We start from the raw sequence: 17,515 nt of genomic DNA on the forward strand, positions 1-17,515 counted from the left end.
AGATAATTCTGTCGGTACACAGGGTACACAAGGTAGCCAAGCACGCTTTTATCCCCACTTCATTTTCAATATCGACACAAAGGTCGTCAATTAAAAAAAAAAATCTAGAAAAAAAAACTGTTGTGGTGTATACACACTACACATCACTTCATACCGAAAAGGCCGCTTCGCACACCACATTCGGCTGAACGTCTCGTCTGCCCCTCTCCTTTATCCGCTCAAAGTCTGATAACAAAATAAACTCGACTCGACTTATACCACAGAAATGTAGAAAATACACTCATCGACAACAACAAACAACACGTTCAAGCAACAAGTACGAATTTATTTTATTATACCAACGATTGTACGAAACACTCTATGGGTATAGACAGGAGAAACAACGATTATTTTGTTGAGACGATTTTCGAAACAGAAATGCACGAACCGTCGTGCTGTGAACATTGAAAATACTTTTTTTTAAAAAGATCACTTCGCACTTCGTTTTTGAATAATTTTTTTTTTCAACTCGTTCGGTTGAACAATAATTTTTTGAAATAACTTTGAAATCCGTAACTCATTTTTTTGCGGTAGAAATATCTTCTTTTGTGGTTCGTCCAATCAGAATTTGTTTAAAAGAAACTGAAAGTGATAAAGCAAAAATTAAGTCTTCCGGAATAAAGAAACTTTTGTTTCCATTGAAATTTGATAAGACAACCAGTGGTGTATGTAAAAGATAAATTTGATATTTATTTTTTTTTTGGCGAAAAGTGATTTAGATAAAAAAAAAGTTGATCGTGACTCGTAGTCTTCAGAAACTGCAGAGTGAATTAGATCCTCATTTTGGTGGAAAATTTGAAAATTAAAATTTTTTGTGGTGAAGAAATAAACCAATTTTTGTGGAATATTTAAAATTAACGGAAAATATGGTTACTGGAATTGGACAAATGCAATCAACAGCACCAAAAACAATGAACGGAAATATTCCAACCGCAGCCGTAGAGCCTGTCAAAAGGGCTAGTGATAACAGAAGAGTAAGTGGAAAACAAATACCATTTTCAATAAAATAGATAAAATCTAAGATCCTATCTCCGGAAACTCAATTTTCTCCTTGGCGTTTTTTGCTTACGAAAATTTTATTAAATTTTTCGTCGACAAAAAACGTGATCCATAGGAAATTTTTCGAATTTTAACAGAAAAAAAAATTATTCACCAGACCAACTGGTATCACTTATTACAATTTCAATAAAAAAACAATTGTACCAATTCATGCGATGAAAAATTTGAATAAATTTGGTTGAGACATTGAGAATGTTTTTGAACTGAAAAATATCAGCCCCGTCGACATTTAGAATTTTTGATTTCTTTTTTTTTTTGGGGGGAATTTGCAATTCTATTTGAATGTAAATTCAGTTTTGATAAATTTTAAGTTAATTTTATTAATTTATTTTCTCTTACGTACTTCATTGTCAAGATGCTAAGATCCACATTTCGAAAAATTAATGCGAAATTAACAGACCATTTTAATAAGCAAAACATAGTCATTTACATAAGATGAAAAGCCGAATTTTAGTGTGACGTTTGTGGATCCAGACCAGAGCCAAGATCAATTTTATCACACGACAATGTGACTTTTCATTATTATACCGAGTTATGTAAAGGATTCTACATGATGAGAACGTCGAAGGGAATACTTGAATTAGAAAAGTACGCCTGTTAGTAAAACCTGACACCTGTTGCTTGACATTATGCAACAAGTGCCTTCAATAATATTGTCTATCGTATCGATATGAAATGTCGACATGTAGGTAATATTTTATGGATATAGGTTGGTGGGTTAGACGTAACAAAGAAACATTCATCCATAAAGCCAAAATGACGTGACTGAATTTTGATAATTTGTTTATTATGTAAATTATCCCGCACCCGCATGTATTTTTTAGGTCTAATTTCATGACAAAATATGAATAGTTCGATTCCCATTCATTAACTGACGTTAACTATTCTCGGTAGAAAAAATTAAAAATCGGAAGTAGTCGCTTCTCTACCTAACCTGTTAGCAACGAGAAGATACAGCCCTAATGTTTGATACAAAATCTTTTACTTCAATTGGGTTAAACCATTTAATTTATTATATTATACCACAAGAACCTGTGGGTAGTCGGTAAATGTTGTCGTTAAAATTGTATTTTGTTTGAGTCTAAACCAAAGATGAATTCAATTAGCCAAGTTACATGACATACATAACCAATCAATAGGTACAAGATTAAAAACCACAAATACACGAACTTCCTGCGAAAACAAAACCATTTGTAATTTCTGAACATTGAACATTCTATCGACGTTCCTGAACGACTCATAAAACCTGCTTAAAACAAAACGCCATGCAAGAAAATTGTTGAAAATTGTTTAAATTTAGATTATTACAGAATACTATTGGCAAATATTTGATTATTTTTCAATAAATATTTCGCCTATGACAATATAACATGCGACAATGAGAACACATGTTTGGTTAATTCGAATTCGTTAAAGGCAGCCACACACTTTAACATCATAAGATATGAAACATTTAATGGCATTGTAAGTGTCACACACAAAAAAAAAGAAACAAAAATGCCAATCACGTGTACAATACATATATTGATATGCACACACACGGGGCACACATTCACCGTTTCGGCTCATTTTCATTCTTTTTATTATTCGCCAATTATTTACAAAACACTCAATTACCAGCGAGCATACGATTCCGAAGCTTTACACATTTCACGAAACAAAAGTGTAATGTTTTTTCTTCGGAATTGCATCTGTTGAATGTTATTTATTTGTATTATTATGATCACATCCATTACTCGGTTACGATATGATCATAAAATAAAAACTAACCAAAATGAATTAATAATAATTGCCATGCTAACACGTGCCTTCGGTTCAGTGAAACACACACACAAAAAAAGCGGAGGTGATTTAAAAACAGTTTAATTTGTATCCGAGACGGAATGTTCATAATTTCATTTCATTTTTTTTTTTTGCTTTGCTTTACTTCTCTCGCCTTATATTCAACTTTTAATATTAAAGTAAACATAAATGAATCAACGTGATACTTAATTTTAATTCAATAAAAAAAAAAAATTAATTTCGAAATTGGTGTTGCGTGTGCTTTTTCTTCTGTTTCGAGAAAAATTGATGATGATGCTATAGACGAACAGAATGTAGTAGAATTATTGGTTGATGCTGTTGTTTATGTTTCACCCATGCAGATTTGTAAAATGATTTTAAACAGGACCGATGTTTTCATTCATTGGATAAATATAACGCTAAAATCTGAATGAGATTACGAGAGTTAAATTCATAATATATCAAAAAAAACACAAAAAATCTCTTCATATTTTCTTGGATATATTAACGGTTGGTATAGGTAGTTCGGTTGTAATTTCATTTTTTCTTTTCTACTATACTCACATTCAATTTTACAAAGAAGCTAATATGTGGGATTGTTGTTTGGCTAAGGTGTTGAGCGAATTTTTTTTGTGTGTGTTATTTATATTGTTTTTTTACACATGGAAAATAACATGGTCACGTTTTTATTTATCTAGAATAACATGACTCTGTGTCACACTTCATTCTATTCATTAATATTATTTTGTCGATGTTTACAAAGACGAAAAAAACGAGCGATAATTTTTTTTCGTTTTGTTTGAACACTATTGCGACGATTCAAATGAAATGGACGGTCTCTGGACGATAATTTACAGGGCAATCGTGGGAGAAATATTTTAAGTATAAAAATGTTTAAAGAAGAAGAAAACTTGTTTAAAGATGTTCAAACGGTTTAAAAACGAAAATTATAGGCATTTTTGCGTGGTATAACAGCCAACAACAACGTTTGAATTCAATATTTTAGATGTTTTTGTTTTTCGACCGAATGGCGATGCGAAGATTAACGTGTCCAGCAAAGAGTTTTTATCGAAACCATTCGTTAGTTTTGTGGGGCATTTTTATATAACAAAATAAATGCACTGAAAACATGAAATAATTGACGAAAATATTTGTAATTTTATAATGCAACACTATCGGTCAGATAAATTAATGACCAGAAATACACGTTTTGAGTGTAAACGATTTCACACGAGCTAGCCATTTTAAACAAAAGAAATTTTTCTGTTTGCGTATCAAACACTTCTTGTTTGTCGCAATTCTCAAAATAGACTTTGGATAATTTTCCATTGTAAAATATGTTTGATCAAGGAAATCGGTACTGTCGGTATGATCTATTAGGGAACGTTAGATTTTCTGAACAGAAAATCCAATCTGAAACGCAAACGGAAAGGGCAAGTTTGACAGATTCACTGAAAAGCATTTAAATTCTGATTGCTAGGATTTTAATTAAACAAAATGCCATTGTGTAGCGCATGATATCAGGAGTCCGGAAAACTAATTGCTTTGTCAGAATTTAATTATTTTTCAGTGAATCTGTCAAAGTTGATCTTCCCGTTTGTTCAGAAACTCTGACGTTCCCTATTAGTTATAGGGACAACTACGAAACGAAAGTCGTCAGTTTCACAACCAATGCGTTCCACAAGTGATCTCAGATTTTATTGGTATGTTTACACGAGTTGTGTTGTCCACAACATTTTCAATTCCATGCTCAAATTGGGTTTTTGTTTGGTTTTCGTTGACCAGACCACGCATCTAACAATATTATGTGGGTCTACGGAAACGACTGATACTCGTCGAAAAACTTCTTAGGTCCACGTTAACATATCGGTACCGGTCAAACTAATAATTTATTTTATGGAGAATCATTTAGCTCACCCACCGCAAACAGCAACGAAAAAAAAACTATTTAAAAATTTTGTTTATTTTTTCCCACATTGCTAATAAATTTACGTGATAACTTTACACCAAATTTGTTAATTACTTTAGCCCACACGACATCATTGTTGTCTGAAATTATGAATAAATTGTTGGCTGATTTTTTTTTAATTGATTAAAGCCGGTGTGAAGTGCGTCAATCGTAAAGTTTTTTTTTTATTTGAGAAAAAATTTCCATCTGTAATTTGTTTGATGAATTTGTAAATTAAATTTGTCACAAGGAAAAGAAAAAAAAAAGATTTGAACATCACGACGACGACATTATGAATCGTTGATTTCATCTGCAAACATAATGCAAATAATTTTTCTTCTGTTAAAATTCTGGCTTCTCACTCACTTATTTTTAACTCGTGTGTTGTGTATACACCTCTATCTCCATCAGATCGCTTTTCATTTTCATATTCCATTTTATATCTTTACCCATCATTTATCATACAATTACGTCAATGCACGCGCGGCACACGACGCCTTCACATTAAAATGAAATGAAACGAAGAAAAAAAAAACGAAACGAAACGAAAACGTTCAAATCGACAAAACCACAGAATTAATTTTTTGTTTTATATCAACCGAGATATCACCTAGAATCGTGTAATTATTAAAGTTTTGTTTTTTTGTTTGAATGAACATATAATAGTATCGTCATGTTTAACCATTGATTAGATAACCAATTTTTTTTTTAACGAATTTCGGTCGCGGATGTGGAAATTGATTGAACGAATTAATTTAAATTAAAAAAAAAAACAAATTCACGATAAAATGTCATTTTAACGTTTATCTTTATCGGCATATGAGGTGAGGTGAGGTGTTAATGATATCTACCTTATTTTTCAAGCTTTTTTGCTATTGATAAATACTCATTGTCTGGAAGTTTCTATCCGTGATGACTATTCGAAGATAACGTTGTTTTTTTGTCGTTCGTTTGAATTTCACAATGTCGTTTTGATCATTGTAAAGTGACGTATAGTAACAGATTTGATAAAATATGCGACTTGTCTTGTCATGTTGCATCATTGTATGTAGAAGTATCGATATGTAGAGCAATAGTATTTTACATGACTGGGGATAAAAAGATGAAAAGTAGAGTTTTCGTGTGAATTTTGTTGATCCGAGGCGAAGCCGAGACTTTTAACTTTTCCCGATGGCGTCGAAAGAAGTGCTTGAAACATGAAAATTACGGTTTGCGACGCATGTAGCATGTAAAGGTAATAACCGTATCCAACACATTGCCAGCGAAAAGTACCTGATGCTCTAGTCTCGAGGGTTCCCGTGTAGCTCGAACCGAGACAGTGTCATAAAGGAGGTTCACACAGTTTTATCGCAATAGTGCGATAAAGTAGATGATTAAGTCGCATTGCTACGAAAAAGGCTCATTGAAACAAGTTCAATAATTGAAATATCTCATCACACGATGTGGTGTGAGCCTCCTGCTTCACAATTTCCCATCTAGTGAGGAAATATTTCATTATATACCAGGGACATTACATGAACCACTCACTGACTTAAGACTAAATCATTCATTCAGATTAGAATGTGAGTCACTTCTGGCGCAATAAAATATCATTTGCAAAAAAAAGTGTTAGTAGGCAAAATGAATCGATTTCAGTCGAATATACATCATCCATCCTGATTATACATTCTTTTGAATATTTAAAATTAACTCCAATACTCACCGACATAATATGATACATATCTGGTACGACTGGTACGAATACGACAAACAACGACCAAACTAAACGCGTTCCGTCCACAGTTTATAGTATTTTTAGTTCGAAATTCTTGGCATCGTCGATTTATTGAAATTACTCTCGTATTTTTGCTGAACAAAAAAAAACCGCGTGCACCACCCACAACACTTGAAATGTTATTATTCACCACCTCTATCATAAATCAAAAAACAGTATTGAAAGTAGCCGTGTGTGTGTTGCGGGACCGATGATGCGGCTCCTCTCTAATAATAAACAAATCGACTGTTCCTATTTCCACATCTGATGATGATGGTTCTGTAATAGTTAAACGGTCACAAATACGTTATTTATGCACAATTAGACAAAAATATAATGTAAAGGCCGTAATAATGTGTTGAGGAGGATACCTACAACTGACAGACTATATGGAAGATATTATCTTGAAGACGAAAAAGAAAAACAACAAAAAATCCGTAGAAAGAGCCACGTCAACCTACTCATTTCAATCTTTTTTGGCTGCCAATAAAATGTATAAGTACACCACACACATGATGTTGTTATTTTCAACGAGATAACAAACGAAAAAAAAAACAACAAACAAATCTTTGGCATACCTCACTAAAAACTCCTCGTCGAATCTTTCTAATTACGGACTGGCTAGCCCGAAAAAAAGTCGTGTGTAGGTAAATGATATGCACGACGGCATAGATTTATTTTCTCAGAGAGTCACTTGTTTATTATTACAAATAGTATTTAAACTACGACGTAAGCCCGTATATACACGCATGGGAATCAATAACATCATCATCCGTTTTTAATGTCGTCAGTTTCGCCAGCCAGACACACATTTAGAAGATTATTTTTGTTCAACTTTTCGTTTCGTGAATTAAAAAAAAAACCAACAAATTTGACTGAAATCATCTAGGTCTACCTACGATGTTATGCGTACGGAATGCGTATCAGTTTTATAATGGAAATTTACTGTTTGGTTGTTGTGAACTCTGTTGTAACACAGATGGGAGGATGCTATTTTCGAAAGAATTTTGATGTACTTTCGGTGAACGCGTCCTCAAGCTACACCATTATCCCAATGCCGTTTAAATTCGGTAGCGCTTCGACCACAAGGTTTTTCATTTTTTTTCTTCTCTCTTTTTTACAGAGCAATAAGCCAATTATGGAGAAACGGAGGCGAGCCAGGATAAACAATTGTTTGAGCGAACTAAAGACGCTGATACTGGATGCAACAAAGAAAGACGTAAGTTAGCCTCCTTTTACCGCATACTTCATTCGCTTCACACTTCATACTTCTCTCCTCTCTCAAACCATTAGAAACATCCTCCTCAAACCATATTCCTAATTTGGTTACTTTGTTCCTCCACAGCCCGCTCGTCACTCAAAGCTCGAAAAGGCTGATATACTTGAAAAGACAGTAAAATATCTACAAGACCTTCAGCGTCAACAGTCGGCCATGTCGCAAGCAGCTGATCCTAATATTGTTAACAAATTCAAAGCCGGCTTCGCTGAATGCGCAAAAGAGGTGGATCGATTCCACGGTATAGATCCAGTAGTAAAGCGACGTCTGTTACAACATCTCAGCAACTACTTGACCGGCGTAAAATCCGAACATCAACCCCAAATACAACAGGTTCAAATTCACATGTTGCCATCGTCACCACCTGGTTCGCCTGAGCAAGACCAGCAGTTGTTACATCCACAACAGTCACAGCAACAACAACAAATATTTCAAATATCGCCGGCCAACGGCTACTACCTCAAAATAAATGGCGTACTCACCTATGTAACGCCCCAACAAATGCAACATGTGCCTCAATGCGCGATGCCAACACTTGTTCCCATCCCGTCGCGAACATCATCAACCGCATCGGCTGCATCGATCCAGTCCAGCGAAACACGTCAATCGCCCATTTGCTACGCACCACCCAGTCCGGCCAATTCATACGAAGCAATGGACTATCAGGCGACACCAACCACAACGCCAACACCTACCTCAAATCATCATCCACATCATCATTTAGTGAGCCAACAACAACAGCACATGCAAAGGCTAGCCGAATCACAACAGCGTTCCTACAGTCCGAGACCGTTATCGTTGGTGATGAAAAAAGAAGCACAAAATGAAGAAGACGATGAACGAAAGCGACAAGCAACATGGCGACCGTGGTAAATATTTGTAATGAATTATTTCCTAAATTATTTTGATTGAGTTCTAAATGCTACGTTTAAGTTGATGATGAAGAATGCAGCCAATAAATTTGAATTTTGATATTAGCTAAATTGAACGATACAGCAGATTGAATATTTAGCAATGTTTGTGAATTAAAAAGATTAAAAACCACCCTAGAAATGAGTGAAATTCTGTTTATTTTGATTGAAAAACATGACCAAATGTTTTGGCTGAGGTCTTCATACCAAAATAGAGGGTTTTAAGGGGACGCAACCAACTTAATAACAATACTCCCGGCTCAATATTAACATGCGATAATATCGCTTGTTTACTGATCCGGGGCCCTTTTGTGATTGAGTCGGCTGCATTCCCTTAAAACTCTCTGTATGGTTTTGCTGTAAATATGAAACGAGTGAAGAAAGATAAGGAGTGAGAGAAATCGTAAATAGTTGACAATGATAAAGAAAAACAATTGGGCATTATAACCGACCACTAATAGAACACTGTACCATTACAAGTCAGCAACTAAAAATTTATTTGAATAAAGTATGGAGTTTGTATCGAAAAAAAATCAGTTAATCGACTTCCAATATGTAGCACGTGTCGGAGCACTGAAACTGTGCAAATAATATCACAAAAGTACATAATCGTTTCCTGTACAATTAAAAAATATTTAATCGAAAACAAGTTCGCAGTATCAAAATAAATGAAAGCAAAAAAAAAAATGAGTTGGCGCACGCGCGCGCATGTTTCTGTAATAACTCTTAAGTGTCCGCTAATGAATAACCTAAACAAATAATTATAAAAATGCAACACAAAACACGTACAATTTACGATACAGCACTAGCCATTTAAAAAAAAAGAAGATATTTACGAACGGAACGTTTTTCCATTGTGAATGTTGTGAATGTATTTTGATGATCAGTAACTGATCATCAGTTTGCATTACAATAAAAGGCGACTCTGAAACATCTTGACAAAAAATCTTACAAATTGAAGCGCTGTGTAGGTAAATAAACAGGTGAAATTATCTTACGCGCGCACCATTATATAATTGCTTCATTATACGCAATCGAAAAGCGCAATGAAAAAATTCTTCTAAGACTACGATTATAACCATACCATACGTACACATTGTCATTCGGTATTTTACTGTTCCTCTTAAACTCGAAACTTAAGTGGTGTGGTTGTGCGCTTGCTTCATTTCAGCGCGTTACATACCGATATGATATGTCACGAAAATATTCCTACACCAGTTGTACATGAAAATGTTACAGTACAAACGAAATCAAATATTACCAAGGTTTCTATACTACACAATAATTCTTATCGTCATCATCACGTGCTCAGTTCACCTTCAGTAATTTTCCCGTTGAGCCATATATTGCCGTGTATAGTTGATTGAGTTAGGGTTACGCAAATTGTTAGGGCGGCTACGAGTCTTACCTTTCAACATGTGTATTTTTAGTGAATTATAACTGAACTGTTATTAACTGCACTGACACTCATCTGTATGAAAAACGTTAGACTGCTTTTGTTATGCATTGGTGAAATGCAATGCGTTGAAACTGGGATATTTTTCAACTGATCCTGTCAAAATGTAGATCTTAATCAAATGAGACAAAATGTAGTTGCGCTCACGTTTCAATATTGTGACGGTGCATAACATTTTTGCACAAATTCATGTAAAGATGAACTTAAAAACACAAACGATTAATCACTTTTACATCACAATCGTGTTGTCTTAATGGAATTCGTACAGTTATGGAAATAAAAAAGCGTTGGGAAACGGTACAGAAGGGAAATGAAAATAATTTAAACGAAAAGCCAACAACAGAACAAATTCTTGGCAACCCAATTTTTCTTATAAATTCAATTTGAAAAGATTGTTGTGCGGTTTTTTTTGTATATTTTGCAAACGTATAAATAAAGCGGCACGAGGCGACACAATTTCTGTATTATAAATAAATTATTTATTTTTGGCGTAGTCACCAATGTTTGATTAAAATACTTTTTTTGTCTATTGTTCTGAAACGTAATCATTTATTTAAAAAGGAAAAAAAAAACAGAATTGGTGACAGGCAGAATTACAATAAATTTATTTTTTTTATGGTCGTCGAAAGGGAATAGTCAGTATCTACGTTGTATGAGCTACAAGTTTCATTGCAAGGTTGTATTATTATTAGCACCAGTGGTCATTAACGTCAGCACATACTTTCCAATTTCTCTAGATACATGTGACTTCTGTACGAAGGTTAATTTGTCGTTTGAAAAAACAAAATCAATTATCTTGCTATTTGATGGCCGTAGTAAACAACATCAATGTATAGTTCTCATGCTAGGCAACCAAAAAGATATTAAGATAATTAACATTCTCCAAAGTGCCTGATCATAAAAATAAATAAAGAAGAAAAAAAAACATGAAAATGATCTAATTGAGTGATAATGGAAATATCACACTAAACGTAAAATGTCTTCATCATTATTGAGGATCATTTTTAATTAACGTCACCCCATTCACATGCCGATAATTAACTTTCTTTAATCAAAAATATTAACAAATAAAAAAACTTAAGGAAAAAAACCACATTAACAGAGATTATCAATTTGTAGTGGTGTGACACATCACGATATTCAGTTATTGAGAAAATTATTTAAAAAAAAAGTTCCCACGAAATCGTTTTTGAAATACAAACCCGAAACAAAAAACCCACACCGATTCATCTATAGATAGATTCCGATGCACGCTCGCATACATATCACATTTCCTACGCATCGTTACACATTAGGGGAATTCACGGTTGTGACCTATACTCGAGTATATCCAGTATATTTGAGTATATTCCGTAAATAGATTATAACGACAACTGTCAACTGAAAAATAATTAAATTTCGAGTCGACGGATTTTGGTCAAACAAAATGCCATGCAAATGTAGTACGCGATGTCAGTGAAGAACATGTAAATGAAAACAATTTTCCAAAGTCTTATCGCTTGGCAGATAGTGTTCCGATTGAAAAAAAAATTGCTTCACCGGTGTTCTGAGATCGCGCACTTCACACTGACATTTTGTTTGACCAAAATCCGTCGACTCGAAATTAAATTATTTTTCAGTTGACAGTTGTCGTTATACGATCTATACTCAAATATACCGGATATACTCGAGTGTAAGTCGCAACCGCGAGTACCCTTATTATTTGGAAACAATCCCAATGTTATTCATGTCGATTATAAAATCAAAATTGAGTTTTGATTGGACGAACATTGTCTGAAGACGACACCGCTCTCAATTCGATAATAGGAAACTGAAATTCAACGGACACGGTTATTTTATATACATAACAAAAATAAAACCGCACATCAAAGCGTTGACCATAAATACCAACCATATTGTGCATGCATCCGGTTTTGAATTGTACCCACGAAGTTATGATATATTCCGAGTTATGTTTCATTATACAAACGCAGTTCCATTGAATTGCGCCAGTCAGTGAAACAATTTAAATTGTAACGAACCCGGGCAAATGACATAAAAACAAACAAAATGATTAAGTGTATTTCAATCTTTTTATTGTTATACTATACGACATGACTCTTTGGCAATATATTATGTACTATACAATGTTGAACTAGATTATTGGCAGCAATGTTATACGCGAAAAAAAACACATTTTCGTGAAGCAAAAATGTTTTACTTTTAAATATAAATTTATTTACTGGTAAAATGTACACAAAAGGCACATCAATTGTTGCAATTGTAATAAATAAAATTGAAATCAATGTTTACACGATCAGTAAGGTAAACCAACGTTTTATTGAAACAAAAAACATTTTTTATTTTATTTTTATTAATAAAATGTTTAATTAACATTTTGTGGTGCACTAAATATGGAATATCAACAAAATGTTTTACCTTAACCTAAAAGTCGTATAAGATATATAATGTGTAACCTGTGTACATGCTAGACTACACGATGCTTTTATTTCCTTTCACGATGCAACGATGATATCGCTGCCAATGCCAAGACATATTCGAAAGGAAAGTTCAATGAAATTAGGATTTTAACTTATTATTTTTGTCAAATTGATGGATGTGCACTAAGGGAGTTGCGGGAAAAGAGGAAAAGTAGGAAAAAATATGCAATTTTTCTTGCTTTCTCACCAATAGCTACTAATCGACAAACATTGCTACAGTTTCGAAGATTATTTTTTTGTGGATAATAGGATGACTGACTAACATTTAAACACAAGACTCCATGCGTCAATTCAAAAAAAATTATTGCAAAGCAAAGACCAAAATGATACAAACATGCTGTAAGTTGAAAATTGTATAGAAACAACAAGATTCTAAAATTTAAAACAAAACTAAATTTTAAAATGAAATGCATTGACTTAACTATTTTTTAATGAAAAAATAACTAATATCGAAGCTGTGAGTAATTTAAGATTAAATTTAATAAACAAAAACAATTCAATTCAAAAATGCATAAAATAATTTATGAACTAATAGTAACCGTATACCCACATTAGAAGTGTGGGACACATGATGCCACGTACAATTTCGATTCGATCAGATGTTAGAGCGAAACTACAAGTGGTCCGTCAAGTTAAGTGTAATACAGTCATTATTCGTAGGAAATTCGTAATTCGTAATAAAATTGTAACCAACAATACTTTAGTGCCTTTAAGTGAGCGACAATGATCACAGTTGTCTTCCACGTCGCTGCTGAATTTATTTTATTATTAGATTTTGTATATAAGTACAGAAATTGGTATAAATGTTTTCAAATTGTTCTTTTATAATTATTAGATTGCAGATTTTTGGATGTAGATAAGGAAAGTAAAATTGTTGTTAAGTATGTAGCGTTTGATACGAAAAACAACCAGTATAGTATGTATAAAATAAATGTCATATAATTTATTTTTAAACTAATTTGATAAGGATGTACATAGAAATGAAATCTAAAAAAATATAAAATTCATGAAAAAATAAAAAAATTTGTTTTATCATTTCGCCACACTGAGAAGATGAACCTGCTGCCAAGAGAGCTTATACCCGACAGTGCCTATACTTACCGTGTCAAGCAATTGGCTGTTTACACTTTAGAGATGAAAGGACCGTCAATGTTCTTTTTGCCTCATGTCACCTATTTATCTTCCTTTTTAATCCAATGCAATGCATACATAAGACAAAGATGAAACGATGGCTCAGTGTACAAAATTCCCCGTCAATAAAAACATTTCCTAAAACCTTTGCATAAAAGACGTTGTGATCATTATGTTCCAAATTATTCGTGCCAGCACATTGTTTATTTTAAAAGGGTCTATAGATCAAGTCCAAGGTTATTCGAAATGTCAAAAATCATCCACACAGAACCCTAACCTCAACGTATACGCAGTGAAAATGAGCAGGCACTTTGCTCATGTTTGAAAATAGAAACAAATGTTTTAATGGTTTTCATGGTTTTCTTGTAAAATATTGAGCCTAAACACTTACACCATACAAAAAACAATCATAATTTCACTTTTTATTCATTGGAAATCAATCAAATTAAACGTTTTTGTAGATCCGGAAAAAACATAAAATTAAACGGCATCTCAATAATTTCAATTTTTTTCACTGAGTTGAGGTTAGGGTTCTCTATGGATGACGGTGCAGCTGTCAGTGTTCGGATTTTCAGTTACTCGGACTTAATCTATATTGTGTTCAAGCATAAAATTGTGACTATACTCGCTCATTGGTCTGTACGAAATCATAAGAAGTAAGAATCTTTCGGCGTGTTAATACATATTTCGCAAAACCTACAGTCTGTTGCGATAAGCCAAACATGCATGCCGGCCTGCATATTATGGAAACTTTGCGGACAATCTGTCACATACATTTGTAACGACGACCAAAATAATGACAAGCTCTGCGTGGTAATATATTCCACTTTATAATAAAATACATGTTTAAACAATTGAAGTTCAAGATTTGAATTCAACAGAATAAAAATACTTTGATCGATGGATGTAATAGACCCGATAGTAATACTGATCATATGCTTGCCATCTGCGACAGGTTAGATGTCGAATGACAGTAGTTTGCTTGTTTGTTTTCCCAAAGGTTCTAAAAGGTTAAGACACTACTGATTTGATTGTAAAGGCGGTGTCATGCCATTAAAATCTCTCTGCGGCGCCAACTAGCTTTGAGAAAGTTTACATGACAATTTCGACTTACGCGCCTACATAGGTGTATTAACCTTGAGTTTTGCTACTTACGCTAACGCATGTGCCAACCGTATTGAGTTAATGCTATTTGACGTTTTAAACACCAAATAATGTTAAAATCATCGAAAAAATAAAATTTCTTAGGCTGGTGGCTTTAGAATGTCAGTCACTGTAATTAATAAAAAGCCAGCATCCAAGAACGAAAATGGCCACTTATATGTCGAAAATATAAAATTCCATTCTCGTGATCCATTTATAATAACTGTAATCCTTTTTTTAAGCATATTTCACTAATAGATGTGGCATCACAATGATTAGGTAATTATTTTTGATAGCATAAAAAAGGGACACACTCACGAAACTCGAAATGTTGCTAGTAGGGTTATAATTCAGGTTGGCAATAGAAAATTACCGTTTTCGATGCGTTATTAATCGACTCAAGCTGATGGATTAGAGGTACCGATTTAGTGAGGAAAAAAACAAACCAAAAAAAGGCAGGCGCCATTCGACGTTAACCGGATAAATTTTTTATAAATTCTTTTTTTTCGCTGAGTCATGTAGTCTTCTCGTGTTTCAGGTAATGCTCAACATTTCAATGTGTCCTTTCATCAACATGCAAACCTTTTTTCTAAGCTCAAATGAAAATAAATTCATTTATGATAAATGTCACGGATGGATATCAAGAGAGAAAATGAAAGGAATGTGAATTACACTGAAAATATTAAAGAAATTATTTTTAAGAGTCATCATATCAACGGAACTGGCTACGTCCAGATTCTTTGCACAATGTGGACACTATTTGTGCTTCGATAAGCCTAATGAAAAGAAATGTCATTGGGCTGACAAAATTACAATGAAGACATATTACTTCTCAAATTCAAAATTGCTTTGGTTGGAGACACATTATTTTTGACATTACTCAACAATATGACATCAGGGTTTCTATTTCCTAATCGCAGAGTTCCATCTTGTGATTGTGAGGAGCTCTGGCCATTCTTACCCTTGGAGTTTATCTTTGGGTTTTGGTTGTTTTGTTTTCGAAACGAGTTTCGAAATGAATTGGTTATTTATGACATCGAGTGCAATACACATCGTGAGCCTAATGCATTACTTTGCATATATACAACGATTTATGTAACAGAGACATCTAAAGACTGCACATTATAGTTCTGTGCATAATAGTTATTTACATTTACTTTTGTTTTCACTAGGGATCGAAAGTGGCTTATTGCAACTCTAGTGATGAAAAGTAAATTTATTTCCAGCCCCATGCGAAAATTGACTATTACACGGCTGTTTACCCCCTGCGAAAGTGATCCATTACACTAGGGATATTTGGGGTTTATTTCAAGTTGACAGTTCTTTCAAGTAAAATTTGCCTTGCTTTCATTTTATCTTTTTTGTTGAATGAATCGATCGATCGAAAAAGAATGTAAGAAATGTCGCTAAAATAACATTTTTTTGATGAAAATATTGATCGATGAACCCAGTTATTTCAGAAAAACTTGTTACGCAAGTAATCTGGTTACAACATACTTTTAGAAGAATTCGCAACACAGAATTGTCGGCCATATTTTATTGTAACAACAATTTTGATGTTCCGAAATAACACTTTATGGCCACACATTTCGTTGTATTTTTCACTTGTAACACTAAATGCTTTTGCTTATAGTACAAACACTACACTTTGTTGCACATTTTTTTGAAAACATTAAAAAGGACTAAACAAAATAATTGCACAAACAATGCGTCTTCATCGATACCAACTGCGAAAAACTATTCAATATTAACATGTCACCAACGCAATTGTAACTACTGTTGCGACAATACTAATGTAACATGAGTGCTGTTTTCGGGATCAATTTTTTAGGAGACGTGTAGCGTGTGAGCCGATTTCGTCAGTACACTAGATTTGTTTGTAAACGTTTTATCGGAAGAACCGATTTATTTTTGTTTTGTTGGTTTTGGTTTACTGAGATACTGAATTTATGTTGAATTTCTGCAGAACAGCCGTGTAATAGTCAATTTTCGCATGAGCAGGCAATAAACCAGAATACGTTGGATGCTGCGACGTAATTCATTGCTCTCGGACACAATTTTGTAGAACTTGCAAACTCACTCGTGTTTTTGAGCAACAAGCTTCGGTAACTGTTTTCTCGACAAGTGTAGTTGCATGCCTCGCCTTCGGCTCGGATATGCAAACTCTACACCTGCCTCGAAAACAGTTACCGAAGCTTGTTGCTCAAAAACTTACTCGTGAATTTGCTCGTATCACAAAATTGTGTCCTTGTGTAATGAATTACTTTCGCAGCATCCAACGTAATCTACTATTACTTTAAGCTAAAACGCATGTAATAGTATGTTGTGTTACAAGTATTGTAATGTTGATTTTTTCAGCACTAGACCCAAAAATCTCATTACAATACGTGTAACACATAATGCTTTGTGCCAACCGAGAATTGAAATAGACAAGAACACAAAAAATCATAATTTTCATTGTAAACAATCACTCTTCAAATTTGATCGATCACATTGCTTTGCATTTTCTCAAACGAATGCTGTAACAACTCATACAA

The 17,515-nt window shown here is 33.7% G+C and overlaps 1 protein-coding gene across 1 annotated transcript; it reads left to right on the top strand.

Moving 5' to 3' along the window:
* Positions 1 to 255: 255 nt before the first annotated feature.
* Positions 256 to 11,133, top strand: LOC119084882 (protein hairy). Its single transcript, XM_037195028.1, has 3 exons — positions 256 to 1,013; positions 7,705 to 7,800; positions 7,927 to 11,133. The coding sequence occupies exons 1-3, from the start codon at positions 906 to 908 to the stop codon at positions 8,728 to 8,730; spliced, it is 1,008 nt and encodes a 335-aa protein (XP_037050923.1). The 5' UTR covers positions 256 to 905; the 3' UTR covers positions 8,731 to 11,133.
* The last annotated feature ends 6,382 nt before the right edge of the window (positions 11,134 to 17,515 follow it).

This window comes from Bradysia coprophila, unplaced genomic scaffold (assembly GCF_014529535.1).
Source record: "Bradysia coprophila strain Holo2 unplaced genomic scaffold, BU_Bcop_v1 contig_94, whole genome shotgun sequence".
Taxonomy (NCBI): domain Eukaryota; kingdom Metazoa; phylum Arthropoda; class Insecta; order Diptera; family Sciaridae; genus Bradysia; species Bradysia coprophila.

Bases quoted from the DNA above. Each gene is read 5' to 3' on its own strand.
- LOC119084882 (XM_037195028.1), top strand. From the start codon at position 906: ATGGTTACTGGAATTGGACAAATGCAATCAACAGCACCAAAAACAATG. The intron at 1,014-7,704 runs GTAAGTGGAAAA...TCTTTTTTACAG, and splicing joins GGGCTAGTGATAACAGAAGA to AGCAATAAGCCAATTATGGA. The intron at 7,801-7,926 runs GTAAGTTAGCCT...GTTCCTCCACAG, and splicing joins TGGATGCAACAAAGAAAGAC to CCCGCTCGTCACTCAAAGCT.